This window comes from Pseudophryne corroboree, chromosome 6, assembly GCF_028390025.1.
Source record: "Pseudophryne corroboree isolate aPseCor3 chromosome 6, aPseCor3.hap2, whole genome shotgun sequence".
Classification (NCBI taxonomy): Eukaryota; Metazoa; Chordata; class Amphibia; order Anura; family Myobatrachidae; genus Pseudophryne; species Pseudophryne corroboree.
The window spans coordinates 789,574,751-789,592,514 of record NC_086449.1 but is presented as its reverse complement, the minus strand read 5'-3'; the positions used below and the strand labels follow the sequence as shown (position 1 = coordinate 789,592,514).

General features: G+C 49.3%; 1 protein-coding gene across 2 annotated transcripts in view; it reads right to left on the bottom strand.

Moving 5' to 3' along the window:
* LOC134933530 (UDP-glucose 6-dehydrogenase-like) overlaps positions 1 to 17,764 on the bottom strand; it is an 87,113-nt gene that overhangs the window by 11,426 nt on the left and 57,923 nt on the right. For both annotated transcript variants that reach the window (XM_063928785.1, XM_063928786.1), the window contains exons 10-11: positions 14,162 to 14,253; positions 13,962 to 14,072 (exon numbers count right to left, since the gene is read on the bottom strand). In XM_063928785.1, coding sequence (XP_063784855.1) covers positions 13,962 to 14,072; positions 14,162 to 14,253 — 203 coding nt within the window. The remainder of the gene's footprint in view (positions 1 to 13,961; positions 14,073 to 14,161; positions 14,254 to 17,764) is intronic.

Below are 17,764 nucleotides of genomic sequence, written 5' to 3'. Positions count from 1 at the left end.
ATTCCGGGAGTGGACAACTGGGAAGCAGACTTCCTCAGCACGACCTCCACCCGGGAGAGTGGGGACTTCATCGGGAAGTCTTCCACATGATTGTGAACCGTTGGAAAAGACCAATGGTGGACATGATGGCGTCCCGCCTGAACAAAAAAAACTGGACAGGTATTGCGCCAGGTCAAGAGACCCTCAGGCAATAGCTGTGGACGTTCTGGTAACACCGTGGGTGTACCAGTCGGTGTATGTGTTCCCTCCTCTGCTTCTCATACCTAAGGTACTGAGAATTATAAGACGTAGAGGAGTAAGAACTATACTCGTGGCTCCGGATTGGGCAAGAAGGACTTGGTACCCGGAACTTCAAGAGATGCTCACAGAGGACTCATGGCCTCTGCCGCTAAGAAGGGACTTGCTTCAGCAAGTACCATGTCTGTTCCAAGACTTACCGCGGCTGCGTTTGACGGCATGGCGGTTGAACGCCGGATCCTAAGGGAAAAAGGCATTTCGGAAGAGGTCATTCCTACCCTGGTCAAAGCCAGGAAGGAGGTGACCGCACAACATTATCACCACATGTGGCGAAAATATGTTGCGTGGTGTGAGGCCAGGAAGGCCCCACGAAGAAATTTCAACTCTGTCGATTCCTGCATTTCCTGCAAACAGGAGTGTTTATGGGCCTCAAATTGGGGTCCATTAAGGTTCAAATTTCGGCCCTGTCGATTTTCTTCCAGAAAGAATTGGCTTCAGTTCCTGAAGTCCAGAAGTTTGTCAAGGGATATACAACCCCCTTTTGTGCCTCCAGTGGCACTGTGGGATCTCAACGTAGTTCTGGGATTCCTCAAATCACATTGGTTTAAACCGCTCAAATCTGTGGATTTGAAATATTTCACATGGAAAGTGACCATGATGTTGGCCCTGGCCTCGGCCAGGCGAGTGTCAGAATTGGCGGCTTTGTCTCACAAAAGCCCATATCTGATTGTCCATTCGGACAGGGCAGAGCTGCGGACTCGTCCCCAGTTTCTCCCTAAGGTGGTGTCAGCGTTTCACCTGAACCAGCTTATTGTGGTACCTGCGGCTACTAGGGACTTGGAGGACTCCAAGTTGCTAGATGTTGTCAGGGCCCTGAAAATATAGGTTTCCAGGACGGCTGGAGTCAGGAAAACTGACTTGCTGTTATCCTGTATGCACCCAACAAACTGGGTGCTCTTGCTTCTAAGCAGACGATTGCTAGTTGGATGTGTAGTACAATTCAGCTTGCACATTCTGTGGCAGGCCTGCCACAGCCAAAATATGTAAATGCCCATTTCACAAGGAAGGTGGGCTCATCTTGGACGGCTGCCCGTGGGGTCTCGGCTTTACAACTTTGCCGAGCTGCTACTTGGTCAGGGGCACACCCTGGCTGAGGAGGACCTGGAGTTCTCTCACTCGGTGCTGCAGAGTCATCCGCACTCTCCCGCCCGTTTGGGAGCTTTGGTATAATCCCCATGGTCCTTACGGAGTCCCCAGCATCCACTTAGGACGTCAGAGAAAATAAGAATTTACTTACCGATAATTCTATTTCGCGTAGTCCGTAGTGGATGCTGGGCGCCCATCCCAAGTGCGGATTGTCTGCAATACTTGTACATAGTTATTGTTACAAAAATCGGGTTATTATTGTTGTGAGCCATCTTTTCAGAGGCTCCGCTGTTATCATGCTGTTAACTGGGTTCAGATCACAGGTTGTACAGTGTGATTGGTGTGGCTGGTATGAGTCTTACCCGGGATTCAAAATCCTTCCTTATTGTGTACGCTCGTCCGGGCACAGTATCCTAACTGAGGCTTGGAGGAAGGTCATAGGGGGAGGAGCCAGTGCACACCACCTGATCCTAAAGCTTTTACTTTTGTGCCCTGTCTCCTGCGGAGCCGCTAATCCCCCATGGTCCTGACGGAGTCCCCAGCATCCACTACGGACTACGAGAAATAGAATTATCGGTAAGTAAATTCTTATTTTCTCTGACGTCCTAGTGGATGCTGGGGACTCCGTCAGGACCATGGGGATTAGCGGCTCCGCAGGAGACAGGGCACAAAATTTAAAAGTTTGACCACTAGGTGGTGTGCACTGGCTCCTCCCCCTATGACCCTCCTCCAAGCCTCAGTTAGGTTTTTGTGCCCGTCCGAGCAGGGTGCAATCTAGGTGGCTCTCCTAAAGAGCTGCTTAGAAAAAGTTTTATTAGGTTTTTTATTTTCAGTGAGTCCTGCTGGCAACAGGCTCACTGCAACGAGGGACTTAGGGGAGAAGAAGTGAACTCACCTGCGTGCAGGATGGATTGGCTTCTTAGGCTACTGGACACTAGCTCCAGAGGGACGATCACAGGTACAGCCTGGATGGGTCACCGGAGCCGCGCCGCCGACCCCCTTGCAGATGCCGAAAAGAGAAGAGGTCCAGAAACCGGCGGCTGAAGACTTCTCAGTCTTCATGAGGTAGCGCACAGCACTGCAGCTGTGCGCCATTGCTCTCGGCACACTTCACACCAACGGTCACTGAGGGTGCAGGGCGCTGGGGGGGGCGCCCTGGGCAGCAATGAGAAATACCTATTCTGGCTAAAATACATCACATATAGCCCCTGGGGCTATATGGATGTATTTAACCCCTGCCAGGTTTTCAGAAAAACCGGGAGAAGAAGCCCGCCGAAAAGGGGGCGGGGCCTATTCTCCTCAGCACACAGCGCCATTTTCCTACACAGCTCCGCTGCTAGGAAGGCTCCCAGGCTCTCCCCTGCACTGCACTACAGAAACAGGGTAAAAACAGAGAGGGGGGGGCACTTATTTGGCGATATTAACAATATTTGAGCTGCTATAAGGGGAACACACTTATTTAAGGTTGTCCCTATATATTTATAGCGCTTGGGTGTGTGCTGGCAAACTCTCCCTCTGTCTCCCCAAAGGGCTAGTGGGGTCCTGTCTTCTATCAGAGCATTCCCTGTGTGTCTGCTGTGTGTCGGTACGCGTGTGTCGACATGTATGAGGACGATGTTGGTGTGGAGGCGGAGCAATTGCCTGTAATGGTGATGTCACCCCCTAGGGAGTCGACACCAGAATGGATGGCTTTATTTATGGAATTACGTGATACTGTCAGCACGCTGCAAAGGTCGGTGGACGACATGAGACGGCCGGCAAACCAGTCAGTACCTGTCCAGGCGTCTCAAACACCGTCAGGGGCTGTAAAACGCCCTTTACCTCAGTCGGTCGACACAGACCCAGACACGGACACCGAATCCAGTGTCGACGGTGAAGAAACAAACGTATTTTCCAGTAGGGCCACACGTTATATGATCACGGCAATGAAGGAGGTTTTGCATATCTCTGATATTGCAAGTACCACAAAAAGGGGTATTATGTGGGGTGTGAAAAAACTACCGGTAGTTTTTCCTGAATCAAAGGAATTGAATGAAGTGTGTGATGAAGCGTGGGTTACCCCCGATAGAAAACTGCTAATTTCAAAGAAGTTATTGGCATTATACCCTTTCCCGCCAGAGGTTAGGGTGCGCTGGGAAACGCCCCCTAGGGTAGATAAGGCGCTCACACGCTTATCAAAGCAAGTGGCGTTACCGTCGCCAGAGACGGCCGCCCTCAAGGATCCAGCTGATAGGAGGCTGGAGAATACACTAAAAAGTATATACACACATACGGGTGTTATACTGCGACCAGCAATCGCCTCAGCCTGGATGTGCAGTGCTGGGGTGGCTTGGTCGGAGTCACTGACTGAAAATATTGATACCCTGGATAGGGACAGTATTTTACTGACTATAGAGCATTTAAAGGATGCATTTCTATATATGCGAGATGCACAGAGAGATATTTGCACTCTGGCATCAAGAGTAAGTGCGATGTCCATATCTGCCAGAAGAAGTTTATGGACGCGACAGTGGTCAGGTGATGCGGATTCCAAACGGCATATGGAAGTATTGCCGTATAAGGGGGAGGAATTATTTGGGGTCGGTCTATCGGATCTGGTGGCCACGGCAACAGCCGGGAAATCCACCTTTTTACCTCAGGTCACCTCCCAGCAGAAAAAGACGGTCTTTTCAGCCGCAGTCCTTTCGTTCCTATAAGAACAAGCGAGCAAAAGGACATTCATATTTGCCCCGAGGCAAAGGAAAGGGTAAGAGACTGCAGCAAGCAGCTCCTTCCCAGGAGCAGAAGTCCTCCCCGGCTTCTGCAAAGGCCTCAGCATGACGCTGGGACCTCACAAGCGGACTCAGGGGCGGTGGGGGTCGCCTCAAGAATTTCAGCGCACAGTGGGCTCACTCTCAGGTGGACCCCTGGATCCTGCAGGTAGTATCTCAGGGTTACAGGTTGGAATTCGAGAAGTCTCCCCCTCGCCGGTTCCTAAAGTCTGCTTTGCCAACGTCACCCTCCGACAGGGCGACGGTATTGGAAGCCATTCACAAGCTGTATTCTCAGCAGGTGATAGTCAAGGTACCCCTTCTACAACAGGGAAAGGGGTATTACTCCACGCTATTTGTGGTACCGAAGCCGGACGGCTCGGTAAGACCTATTCTAAATCTGAAATCTCTGAACCTGTACATACAAAAATTCAAGTTCAAGATGGAGTCACTCAGAGCAGTGATAGCGAATCTGGAAGAAGGGGACTTTATGGTGTCCTTGGACATCAAGGATGCTTACCTTCATGTCCCAATTTGCCCTTCACACCAAGGGTACCTCAGGTTCGTGGTACAAAACTGTCGTTATCAGTTTCAGACGCTGCCGTTTGGATTGTCCACGGCACCCCGGGTCTTTACCAAGGTAATGGCCGAAATGATGATCCTTCTTCGAAGAAAAGGCATATTAATTATCCCTTACTTGGACGATCTCCTGATAAGGGCAAGATCCAGAGAACAGCTGGAGGTCGGAGTAGCACTAACCCAAGTAGTGCTCCAACAGCACGGGTGGATTCTGAATTTTCCAAAATCCCAACTGATCCCGACGACACGTCTGCTGTTCCTAGGGATGATTCTGGACACTGTTCAGAAAAAGGTATTTCTTCCGGAGGAGAAAGCCAGGGAGTTATCCGAACTCGTCAGGAACCTCCTAAAACCAGGGAGAGTGTCTGTGCATCAATGCACAAGAGTCCTGGGAAAAATGGTGGCTTCTTACGAAGCGATTCCATTCGGCAGATTCCATGCACGAATTTTTCAGTGGGATCTGCTGGACAAATGGTCCGGATCGCATCTGCAGATGCATCAGCTGATAAAATTGTCGACAAGGACAAGGGTGTCTCTGCTATGGTGGTTGCAGAGTGCTCATCTGTTAGAGGGCCGCAGATTCGGCATACAGAACTGGGTCCTAGTGACCACGGATGCCAGCCTGAGAGGCTGGGGAGCGGTCACACAGGGAAGAAACTTCCAGGGCGTGTGGTCAAGCCTGGAAACGTCTCTTCACATAAATATACTGGAACTAAGAGCAATCTACAATGCTCTAAGCCTGGCAAAACCTCTGCTTCAGGGTCAGCCGGTGTTGATCCAGTCGGACAACATCACGGCAGTCGCCCACGTAAACAGACAGGGCGGCACAAGAAGCAGGAGGGCAATGGCAGAAGCTGCAAGGATTCTTTGCTGGGCAGAAAATCATGTGATAGCACTGTCAGCAGTGTTCATCCCGGGAGTGGACAACTGGGAAGCAGACTTCCTCAGCAGACACGATCTTCACCCGGGAGAGTGGGGACTTCATCCAGAAGTCTTCCACATGATTGTGGTCCATTGGGAAAGACCAATGGTGGACATGATGGCGTCCCGCCTCAACAAAAAACTGGACAGGTATTGCGCCAGGTCAAGAGACCCTCAGACAATAGCTGTGGACGCTCTGGTAACACCATGGGTGTACCAGTCAGTGTATGTGTTCCCTCCTCTGCCTCTCATACCCAAGGTACTGAGAATTATACGGCAAAGGGGAGTAAGAACGATACTAGTGGCTCCGGACTGGCCAAGAAGGACTTGGTACCCGGAACTTCAGGAGATGCTCACGGAAGATCCGTGGCCTCTACCTCTAAGAAGGGATCTGCTTCAGCAGGGACCGTGTCTATTCCAAGACTTACCGCGGCTGCGTTTGACGGCATGGCGGTTGAACGCCGGATCCTAAGGGAAAAAGGCATTCCGGAAGAGGTCATCCCTACCCTGGTCAAAGCCAGGAAGGAGGTGACTGCACAACATTATCACCGCATTTGGAGAAAATATGTTGCGTGGTGTGAGGCCAGGAGGGCCCCGACGGAGGAATTTCAACTGGGTCGATTCCTACATTTCCTGCAAACAGGATTGTCTATGGGCCTCAAATTAGGGTCCATTAAGGTTCAAATTTCGGCCCTGTCGATTTTCTTCCAAAAAGAATTGGCTTCAGTTCCTGAAGTCCAGACTTTTGTAAAAGGAGTACTACATATACAGCCCCCGGTTGTGCCCCCAGTGGCACCGTGGGATCTCAATGTAGTTTTGGATTTTCTCAAATCCCATTGGTTTGAGCCATTCAAATCGGTGGATTTGAAATATCTTACATGGAAAGTAACCATGCTACTGGCCCTGGCTTCAGCCAGGAGAGTGTCGGAATTGGCGGCTTTATCGTATAAAAGCCCATATCTGATTTTCCATTCGGACAGGGCAGAATTGAGGACGCGTCCTCAGTTTCTTCCTAAGGTGGTATCAGCGTTTCACCTGAACCAGCCTATTGTGGTGCCTGCGGCTACTAGCGATTTGGAGGATTCCAAGTTGCTGGACGTTGTCAGAGCATTGAAAATATATATTTCAAGGACGGCTGGAGTCAGAAAATCTGACTCGCTGTTTATACGGTATGCACCCAACAAGCTGGGTGCTCCTGCTTCTAAGCAGACGATTGCTCGTTAGATTTGTAGCACAATTCAACTGGCACATTCTGTGGCAGGCCTGCCACAGCCTAAATCTGTCAATGCCCACTCCACAAGGAAGGTGGGCTCATCTTGGGCGGCTGCCCGAGGGGTCTCGGCATTACAACTCTGCCGAGCAGCTACGTGGTCAGGGGAGAACACGTTTGTAAAATTCTACAAATTTGATACCCTGGCTAAGGAGGACCTGGAGTTCTCTCATTCGGTGCTGCAGAGTCATCCGCACTCTCCCGCCCGTTTGGGAGCTTTGGTATAATCCCCATGGTCCTGACGGAGTCCCCAGCATCCACTAGGACGTCAGAGAAAATAAGAATTTACTCACCGGTAATTCTATTTCTCGTAGTCCGTAGTGGATGCTGGGCGCCCATCCCAAGTGCGGATTGTCTGCAATACTTGTACATAGTTATTGTTACAAAAAAATCGGGTTGTTTATTGTTGTGAGCCATCTTTTCAGAGGCTCCTACGTTTATCATACTGTTAACTGGGTTCAGATCACAAGTTGTACGGTGTGATTGGTGTGGCTGGTATGAGTCTTACCCGGGATTCAAAATCCTTCCTTATTGTGTACGCTCGTCCGGGCACAGTATCCTAACTGAGGCTTGGAGGAGGGTCATAGGGGGAGGAGCCAGTGCACACCACCTAGTGGTCAAACTTTTAAATTTTGTGCCCTGTCTCCTGCGGAGCCGCTAATCCCCATGGTCCTGACGGAGTCCCCAGCATCCACTACGGACTACGAGAAATAGAATTACCGGTGAGTAAATTCTTATTTTTTCAAAGGCTTAGGAAAACCTGGATAAAAAATTCCAGATACCTAAAAGGGTTCTGGTAGCGTTTCCTTTCCCGATAGAGGATAGGAAAAAATGGAAAAACCCGCCTATTGTTGACGCGTCATTATCCAGACTCTCAAAAAAGGTGGTTTTACCTGTTCCAGGATCTACCATCTTGAAAGAGTTGGCTGATCGTAATATTGATAAAACGCTCAAATCCATGTACACGGCTTCTGGGGCAATACTACGTCCCACTATTGCCAGTGCTTGGATTGCCAAAGCTATAGTAAAGTGGTCAGGCACGTTACTTGAAGACTTGGATACTATGGAGAAATGTGATGTTGAATTATTTTTACGTAACATTCAGGATTTGGCAGGATTTCTGGTAGAATCCATGAAAGACCTGGATTCCATGGCTGCAGGAATTTCTTCCATGTCAGTATCAGCTCGTCGAGGACTGTGGTTGCGCCAGTGGTCTGCCGACGTGGAATCCAGGAGAAGTGTAGAGAGACTACCCTACACAGGTCAGGATCTCTTTGGGGAAGCGTTAGATGCATGGATCTCTACGGCTACGGTTGATAAGTCACCCTTTCTTCCCTCAGCTACACCTGCTCCGAAGCTGTCCAACAAATTCTTTCGGGGAGATCGGCCCAAGTTTAAGAAACCTGCGGCTGTAGGTTCCCAGCAAAAGAAACCTGCTTCTGGTACACCAAAGTCCTCCGCATAACTGTGGACTGCACGCCTCGGAGGTGGGGCCGATGGGAGCGAGACGCAGACATTTCAGTCATGTCTAGGTGTCTTCCAGCCTGGATCCCTGGGTGCAAGATATTGTGTCCCAGGGGTACAGGCTGGAATTTCAAAATCTCCTACCTCACCGATTTTTCAGATCATGCTTGCCAGCTCTGCTGGCAGACAGGACTGTTCTGCAAGAAGCCATCAAGAAGTTGTCGGAGGCACAGGTCATTGTGCCAGTACCGTCTCATATGCAAAACAAGGGTTACTATTCAAAACTTTTCGTGGTACCGAAACCGGATTGTTCGGTCAGGCCCATTCTGAGCTTAAAATCACTAAACCCCTTTCTGAGGGAGTTCAAGTTCAAAATGGAGTCTCTAAGGGCAGTGATATCAGGTCTGGAGGAGGGGAAATTTCTAGTATCCCTGGATATCAAGGATTCGTACCTCCACATTCCGATTTGGCTGCCACATCAAGCTTTTCTTAGATTTGCTATGGTGGACTGTCACTTTCAGTTCCAGGCCCTCCCATTCGGCCTCTGTACAGCACCAAGGGTATTCACTAAGGTGATGGTCGGAAATTATGCTTCTCCTCCGCAGACGGGGTGAACATAATTCCGTATCTGGACGATCTGTTGATAAAGGCATCATCCAAGGAGAAGCTGTTACGGTCCATAGCACTCACGACCCAGCTTCTCAGGGAACATGGTTGGATCCTGAATCTTCTAACATCACATTTGGAACCAACCAGGAGGTTGTCCTTTCTGGGAATGATCCTCGACACGGGGGTGCAGAGGGTGTTTCTCCCAGAGGAAAAATGCGTTGGTGATTCAAACGATGGTCCGGGATGTCCTGAAGCCAGCCCGGGTGTCAGTTCATCAGTGCATTTGCCTTCTGGGGAAGATGGTGGCCTCTTACGTGTCTCTGCAGTACGGGAGGTTTCACGCTCGGTCCATCCAACTGGATCTCCTGGACAAATGGTCAGGATCCCATATACACATGCACCAGAAAATACGTCTGCCGCCAAAGGCCAGGATTTCACTTCTCTGGTGGCTGCAATTACCTCACCTTCTGGAGGGCCGCAGGTTTGGGATTCAGGACTGGATCCTTCTAACCACGGATGCAAGTCTCCAGGGCTGGGGCGCAGTCACTCAAGAGGTAACCTTCCAAGGAAGGTGGTCAAGTCTGGAAGCCGGCCTGCCGATAAACATTCTGGAACTAAGAGCCGTCTACAACGGTCTTCTCCAAGCAGCTCTTCTTCTGAGAAATCAGACCATTCAAGTGCAGTCGGACAATGTGACAACAGTGGCTTACATAAACCGACAGGGCGGAACAAAGAGCAGAGCTGCAATGGCAGAGGTAACAAGAATCATCCTCTGGGCAGAAAAGCACGTGTTGGCGCTGTCAGCAATCTTCATTCCGGGAGTAGACAACTGGGAAGCGGACTTCCTCAGCAGACACAATCTCCATCCAAGGTAGTGGGGTCTCCACCCGGAGGTGTTCAAAGAGGTAACAGATCTTTGGGGCGTACCCCAGATCGACATGATGGCCTCTCGTCTCAACAAGAAACTTGTTCCAGGTCAAGGCAAGCAGTGGCGATGGATGCCCTAGTAACTCCGTGGGTGTTCCAGTCGGTGTACGTGTTTACTCCACTTCCACTCATCCCAAGAGTTCTAAAACTCGTAAGGAGAAGAAGGGTTCAAGCGATCCTCATTGCTCCAGACTGGCCAGGAAGGGCTTGGTACGCGGATCTTCTGGATCTACTGCAAGAAGAACAGAGGCCTCTTCGGGAGGACCTGCTGCAGCAGGGGCCGTTCGCCTATCAAGACTTTCCGCGGCTACGTTTAACGGCATGGAGGTTGAATGTCTGATACTAGCTCGAAAGGGCATTCCGAACAAAGTTATTCCTACCCTGATACAGGCTAGGAAAGGAGTAACGTCTAAACATTACCATCGAATTTGGAAAAAATATTTATCTTGGTGCAAGTCCAAGAAATTTCCTGCGGTGGAGTTTCAACTGGGAAGGTTTCTCCTCTTCCTGCAAACAGGTGTGGATATGGGCCTGAGATTAGGATCTGTAAAGGTCCAGATTTCGGTCCTATCCATTTTCTTCCAGAAACAGTTGGCTGCCCTCCCTGAGGTTCAGACCTTTTTGAAGGGAGTTCTGCACATCCAACCTCCCTTTGTACCACCTACGGCACCTTGGGACCTTAACGTGGTGTTGCAGTTCCTCCAATTGGACTGGTTCGAGCCTCTACAGGAGGTTGAGGTCAAATTTCTTACGTAGAAGGCTGTCACGTTGTTGGCCTTAGCTTCTGCTAGACGTGTGTCAGAGTTGGGGCCTTTATCTTGTAAAAGCCCATACTTGATCTTCCACGAAGATAGGGCTGAACTCCGGACACGTCAGTTTCTTCCGAAGGTTGTGTCGGCATTTCATATCAACCAACCTATTGTGGTGCCAGTAACTACTGACTCCTCAATTTCATCAAAGTCCTTGGATGTTGTAAGGGCTCTGAAAATCTGTGAGGAGGACTGCTCGTCACAGGAAATCGGACTCTGTTTGTCCTGTATGAAAATTGGATGTCCTGCTTCTAAGCAGACGATCTCTCGCTAGATCAGGTTCACTATCCAGCATGCGTATTCTACGGCAGGCTTGCTGTGTCCTACGTCTGTCGAGGCCCACCCGTAAGGTGGGGTCTTCCTGGGCAGCTGCCCGGGGTGTCTCGGCGTTACAACTTTGCCAAGGTGCAACTTGGTCTGGGTCGAACACGTTTGCAAAGTTCTACAAGTTCGATACTTTGACTGAACTTCAGATCATCAGAGGCCAATCGGTTCTGCAGGAGCCTCGGCGCTCTCCCTCCCGTTCTGGGAGCTTTGGTACATCCCCATGGTACTAATGGGGACCCCAGCATCATCTAGGACGTAAGAGAAAATAGGATTTTGGTTACCTACCGGTAAATACTTTTCTCGTAGTCTGTAGAGTATGCTGGGCGCCCGCCCGCCCGCCCAGCGCTTCGTTATCCTGCAGTGGTTACTTGGTTCAGTACTGTTTTGTTCTTAGTTAAGTACTGCGTTATTACTTGGTTCAGTCATGTTGTTCAGCTGTTGCTGAGTTTTTTCAAGCTAGTTAGCTTGGTTTGCCTTGTTTGTGTGAGCTGGTGTGAATCTCTTCTCTTGAAGTTGTCCCTCTCCTCGGGCACAGTTTCTAGACTGAGTCTGGTAGGAGGGGCATAGGGGGATGAGCCAACCCACACTATTCATTTCTTAAAGTGCCAGTGGCTCCTAGTGGACCCGTCTATACCCCATGGTACTAATTTGGACCCCAGCATCCTCTACGGACTACGAGAAAAGGATTTACCGGTAGGTAATTAAAATCCTATTTTTGCTGCTCGTGCAATCAACTAGACGCCACCTATGGGGATCGCTTGTGCAGCCCTGCTGTGCTAAAAAAAAGTTTTGTGCAGAAGTAGACTAGCCCTGCAGTTACTTACCCTCTGCGATCAATCCAGCGATGAAGGTCAGATATCCACCCTCCAAACGCCTGAATACGCCTGCGTTCAGATCTCCATGCCCGGAAAACTGTGAGTAGATGCCCCGGAACGCCTCCCCGCTGTCAATCTTTTTGCAATCGCGCTAGCAATCACTTTCTACTTTATTCTGGTTGCTGCCCCGATGCGCATGCGCAATGCGGCCGCCACGCATGCGCAATGCGGCCGCCACGCATGCGCAGTTATGACCCGTTCGCACCGCATTGATAAACCGCTGCGTGCGAACGGGTCAGAATGACCCCCATTGTGAGAGTACTAGTAGCATGCCTATGATTTTAGGTTTATGTGAATATCCAGTACAGTATTTTGTGTATATAGAATTTGTCTTATACAAACATTCTGTGGATTTATTGTGATAAAGCTACCAGTAACTGAGACTGCATTTGATATATTGTATATTTGGTGAGGGGGGAGGTGGGGATTAACCAGCGGAGCTCAGGGACGCTGTCAAAAATATTAATTGTCTAGACCAGTGGTTCCCAAACTGTATGCCGTGGCTCCCTGGGGTGCCTCGGGACACTTGCAGGGGTGCCCTGGGTTGGTGGTCCAGGACCAATTCAAATTATTTATGGTCCATATAATAGGCAAAACCAGTGCTGGTGGCTGCCAGTCATAAAATATGTGGCCAAACAGAAGCAAATCTTGTCCCTCACCACACAACTGACCATAAGCATGACATATAAATACAATTTACTTAATTTAATATTTCTTTCTAAATTTCTCAGTAAGACATTTTTGGCCTAGGGGTACCGTGAAAAAAATTCTGATACTCTAGGGTGCCGTGATTCAAATAAGTTTGGGAACCACTGGTCTAGACCCAAAAAAGAAACCAATAAGTCAATAAATAAAAATGGTGTGTACAGACACAAACCCATGGTGGGTCTGAATTAATGGGCCCATTATAGTCTATGGGAAAATGGGTGCACTTTGTGTCCTGATATCTCTGGTTCTGGGTGTCCCAGAGACTCCACGAACCACTAGTTTGTGACACCGCAAAGGGAAACAGCAAGCAACTATGTGTCGGGTCCCCTCCAGTTGTCCACCCAACTTGCATGGGATGCAGGGTTTCTGGATAGATAGAAAATACTGTACAGAGATGCTAAGCACTGTGGCTTGGCATCCAGGAACTTAGGGAGGAGCTTTTATCTCTCTCCATTATACTTAGAAAGACAACACTTGTTGCTGTAGCCTTTACAGCAGAGTTGTTACGAACTGTCCATGCTATTCAGTACTCAAATAGAAAATACTGTATAGAGATACTAAGGACGGTGATTTGGCATCCAGGAACTAAGGGAGGAGCTTTTATCTCTCTCCATTATACTTAGAAAGATAACACTTGTTGCTGTAACCTTTACAGCAGAGTACGTTACAAGCTGTTTGTGCTATTTAGTGCTCAAATGCAAAATACTGTACAGAGATTCTAAGCACAGTGATTTGGCATCCAGGAACTTAGGGAGGAGCTTTTATCTCTCCCCATTATACTTAATACTACGGGATTTGGACGCTCACATATCCCTAACATCAATAGACCATACTGTACCTGTAACACGTTCGTTTGCATTTGTATATGCTGTACTGTTTGCGTCTGTACTGTATATGCTGTCATATACTGTGACATACTATAGCATAATACAGTGTAATGAGAGGCACCAGTAAAGTAGTTCCTACGCTGTAATTCAGTATTGTATTTTAATGCATGTGCATTGGTGATTTTAAAAAGCAACATCTGGTGGCTGACTGCAGGTATTACAGTCAAACGCTCTGTGCGTCTCCCTACGACTAGGCGCGCTTCCTTGCGTCCAGGCACGTTGCGTATGCCCGATCGCGACTAACGTCTCAGCAAGCCAAGATAACGGGGGACCCATCTGTAGACATCCCAACATGCCCAGCTACAGTTTTAGCATGCCCTAACAGAAAATCTGTGGCAGTGCGTGCTGGGATTTGTAGTTTTGGAGTGCCACAGGGTTGCTTACATGCGGCAATCACTGAGAAATCAAAAGCAACAGGTGCTGACACCATATAGAAATGCTTAAATAATTACCTGGAACCCAATCTGCTGGAGTTTCTTGTGCAAACCATCCAGAACCCTCCTTCCATCAAATATAAAGGCTGGTTTCAGCATTTTCTCATAGATACTTTCATAGTCCAGACCCTGTATACGGTAAGTCATTACAGCGAAGAAGCAAAGCAGTGAGGACCTATCAGAAGACATCAGTGCATAATGCAGGTAGGACGTCTCACCTTGAAAAGGTCCCACTCAGTGCAAATCACAAGGGCGTGGGTGTTCTCACAAGCGGCATACGGCTCTGGCACGACAGTCACCAGCTTTGACACTGTAACAACACAGATTGTATAGTAAATCTGTCAGTAACATAAGGAAACCTGTATGAACGTGGTTTATGTTCTACCCCTAGTAGAGATGTAGCCAGTTTGTATGAACAATCGGTTTTGGGCCTAATTCAGATCTGATCGCTCGCTAAGGTTTTTTTTTGCAGCGCTGTGATCAGATAGTCGCCACCTATGGGGGAGTGTATTTTTGCTTTGCAAGTGTGCGAACGTATGTGCAGCCGCGCGGTACAAAAAAGTTTTGCGCAGTTTCTCTGACGTCCTAGTGGATGCTGGGAACTCCGTAAGGACCATGGGGAATAGCGGCTCCGCAGGAGACTGGGCACAAAAGTAAAGCTTTAGGACTACCTGGTGTGCACTGGCTCCTCCCCCTATGACCCTCCTCCAAGCCTCAGTTAGATTTTTGTGCTCGACCGAGAAGGGTGCACACTAGGGGCTCTCCTGAGCTTCTTAGTGAAAGTTTAGTTTTAGGTTTTTTATTTTCAGTGAGACCTGCTGGCAACAGGCTCACTGCATCGAGGGACTAAGGGGAGAAGAAGCGAACTCACCTGCGTGCAGAGTGGATTGGGCTTCTTAGGCTACTGGACACCATTAGCTCCAGAGGGACCGAACACAGGCCCAGCCTCGGAGTCCGGTCCCAGAGCCGCGCCGCCGGCCCCCTTACAGAGCCAGAAGCAAGAAGAGGTCCGGAAAATCGGCGGCAGAAGACATCCTGTCTTCACCAAGGTAGCGCACAGCACTGCAGCTGTGCGCCATTGCTCCTCAGCACACTTCACACTTTGGTCACTGAGGGTGCAGGGCGCTAGGGGGGGGCGCCCTGAGCAGCAATAAAAACACCTTGGCTGGCGAAAATACATCACATATAGCCCCCAGGGCCATATGGATGAATTTTAACCCCTGCCAGATTCCACAGAAAAACGGGAGAAAAGGCTGCCGAGAAGGGGGCGGAGCCTATCTCCTCAGCACACTGGCGCCATTTTCTCTCACAGCTCCGTTGGAGGGAAGCTCCCTGGCTCTCCCCTGCAGTTACTACACTACAGCAAGGGGTTAAAAAAGAGAGGGGGGCACTAATTAGGCGCAGTATAACAATACAGCAGCTATAAGGGGAAAAACACTTATATAAGGTTATCCCTATATATATATATATATATATATATATATATATATATATATATAGCGCGCTCTGGTGTGTGCTGGCATACTCTCCCTCTGTCTCCCCAAAGGGCTAGTGGGGTCCTGTCCTCTATCAGAGCATTCCCTGTGTGTGTGCTGTGTGTCGGTACGTTGTGTCGACATGTATGAGGAGGAAAATGATGTGGAGGCGGAGAAATTGCCTGTAACAGAGATGTCACCCCCTAGGGAGTCGACACCTGAGTGGATGAGCTTATGGAAGGAATATGTGACAGTGTCAGCTCTTTACAAAAGATTGATGACATGAGACAGCCGGCGACTCAGCCTGTGCCTGTCCAGGTGTCTCAAAAGCCATCAGGGGCTCTAAAACGCCCGTTACCGCAGATGGCAGATACAGACGCCGACACGGATACTGACTCCAATGTCGACGATTAAGAGACGAATGTGACTTCCAGTAGGGCCACACGTTACATGATTGAGGCTATGGAAAATGTTTTTACACATTTCTGATAATACCAGTACCACTAAAAAGGGTATTATGTTGGGTGAGAAAAAACTGCCTGTAGTTTTTCCTGCATCTGAGGAATTAAATGAAGTGTGTGATGATGCGTGGGTTTCCCCCGATAAAAACTGTTAATTCCTAAAAAGTTATTAGCATCATACCCCTTCCCGCCAGAGGATAGGGCACGTTGGGAAACACCCCCTAGGGTGAATAAACCGCTCACACGCTTGTCTAAACAGGTGGCACTACCGTCCCCGGATACGGCCGCCCTTAAGGAACCTGCTGACAGAAAGCAGTAAAATGTATATACACTCACACGGGTGTGATACTGCGACCAGCAATCGCCTCAGCCTGGATGTGCAGTGCTGGGGTGGCTTGGTCGGATTACCTGACTGACAATATTGATACCCTAGATAGGGACAGTATATTACTGACTATAGAGCATTTAAAAGATGCATTTCTATATATGCGTGATGCACAGAGGGATATTTGCCGACTGGCATCAAGAGTAAGTGTGCTGTCCATTTCTGCCAGAAGAGGGTTATGGACAAGACAGTGGTCAGGTGATGCTGATTCCAAAAGGCATATGGAAGTATCGCCTTATAAAAGGGAGGAGTTATTTGGGGTAGGTCTAACAGACCTGGTGGCCACGGCAACGGCTGGGAAATCCACATTTTTACCCCAGGTAGCCTCTCAACATAAGAAGACGCCGTATTATCAGGCGCAGTCCTTTGGGCCCCATAAGGGCAAGCGGACAAAAGGCTCCTCATTTCTGCCCCGTGGCAGAGGGAGAGGAAAAAGGCTGCAGCAAACAGCTAGTTCCCAGGAACAGAAGCCCTCTCCCGTTTTCTGCCAAGTTCTCAGCATGACGCTGGGGCTTTACAAGCGGACTCAGGCACAGTGGGGGCCCGTCTCAAAAATGTCAGCGTGCAGTGGGCTCACTCACAGGTGGACCCCTGGATCCTTCAGGTGGTATCTCAGGGGTACAAATTGGAATTAGAGACGTCTCCCCTTCGACGTTTCCTAAAGTCTGCTTTACCGACGTCTCCCTCCGACAGGGAGGCGGTATGGGAAGCCATTCACAAGCTGTATTCCCAGCAGGTGATAATCAAGGTACCCCTCCTACAACAGGAAAAGGGGTATTATTCCACGCTGTTTGTGGTACCGAAGCCGGACGGCTCGGTGAGACCTAATTTAAATCTGAAATCCTTGAACACTTACATACAAAGGTTCAAATTCAAGATGGAGTCACTCAGAGCGGTGATTGCAAACCTGGAAGAAGGGGATTATATGGTGTCTCTGGACATCAAGGATGCTTATCTCCATGTCCCAATTTACCCTTCTCACCAAGGGTACCTCAGGTTTGTGGTACAGAACTGTCACTATCAGTTTCAGACGCTGCCGTTTGGTTTGTCCACGGCACCCCGGGTCTTTACCAAGGTAATGGCCGAAATGATGATTCTTCTTCGAAGAAAAGGCGTCTTAATTATCCCTTACTTGGACGATCTCCGGATAAGGGCAAGATCCAGGGAACAGTTGGTAGTCGGGGTAGCACTATCTCAAGTAGTGTTGCGGCAGCACGGTTGGATTCTTAATATTCCAAAATCGCAGCTGATCCCGACGACACGTCTTCTATTCCTAAGGATGATCCTGGACACGGTCCAGAAAAAGGTGTTTCTCCAGGAGGAGAAAGCCAGGGAGTTATCCGAACTAGTCAGAAACCTCCTAAAACCAGGCCAAGTGTCAGTGCATCAGTGCACAAGGGTCCTGGGAAAAATGGTGGCTTCCTACGAAGCAATTCCATTCGGCAGATTCCACGCAAGAACTTTCCAGTGGGACCTGCTGGAAAAATGGTCCGGATCGCA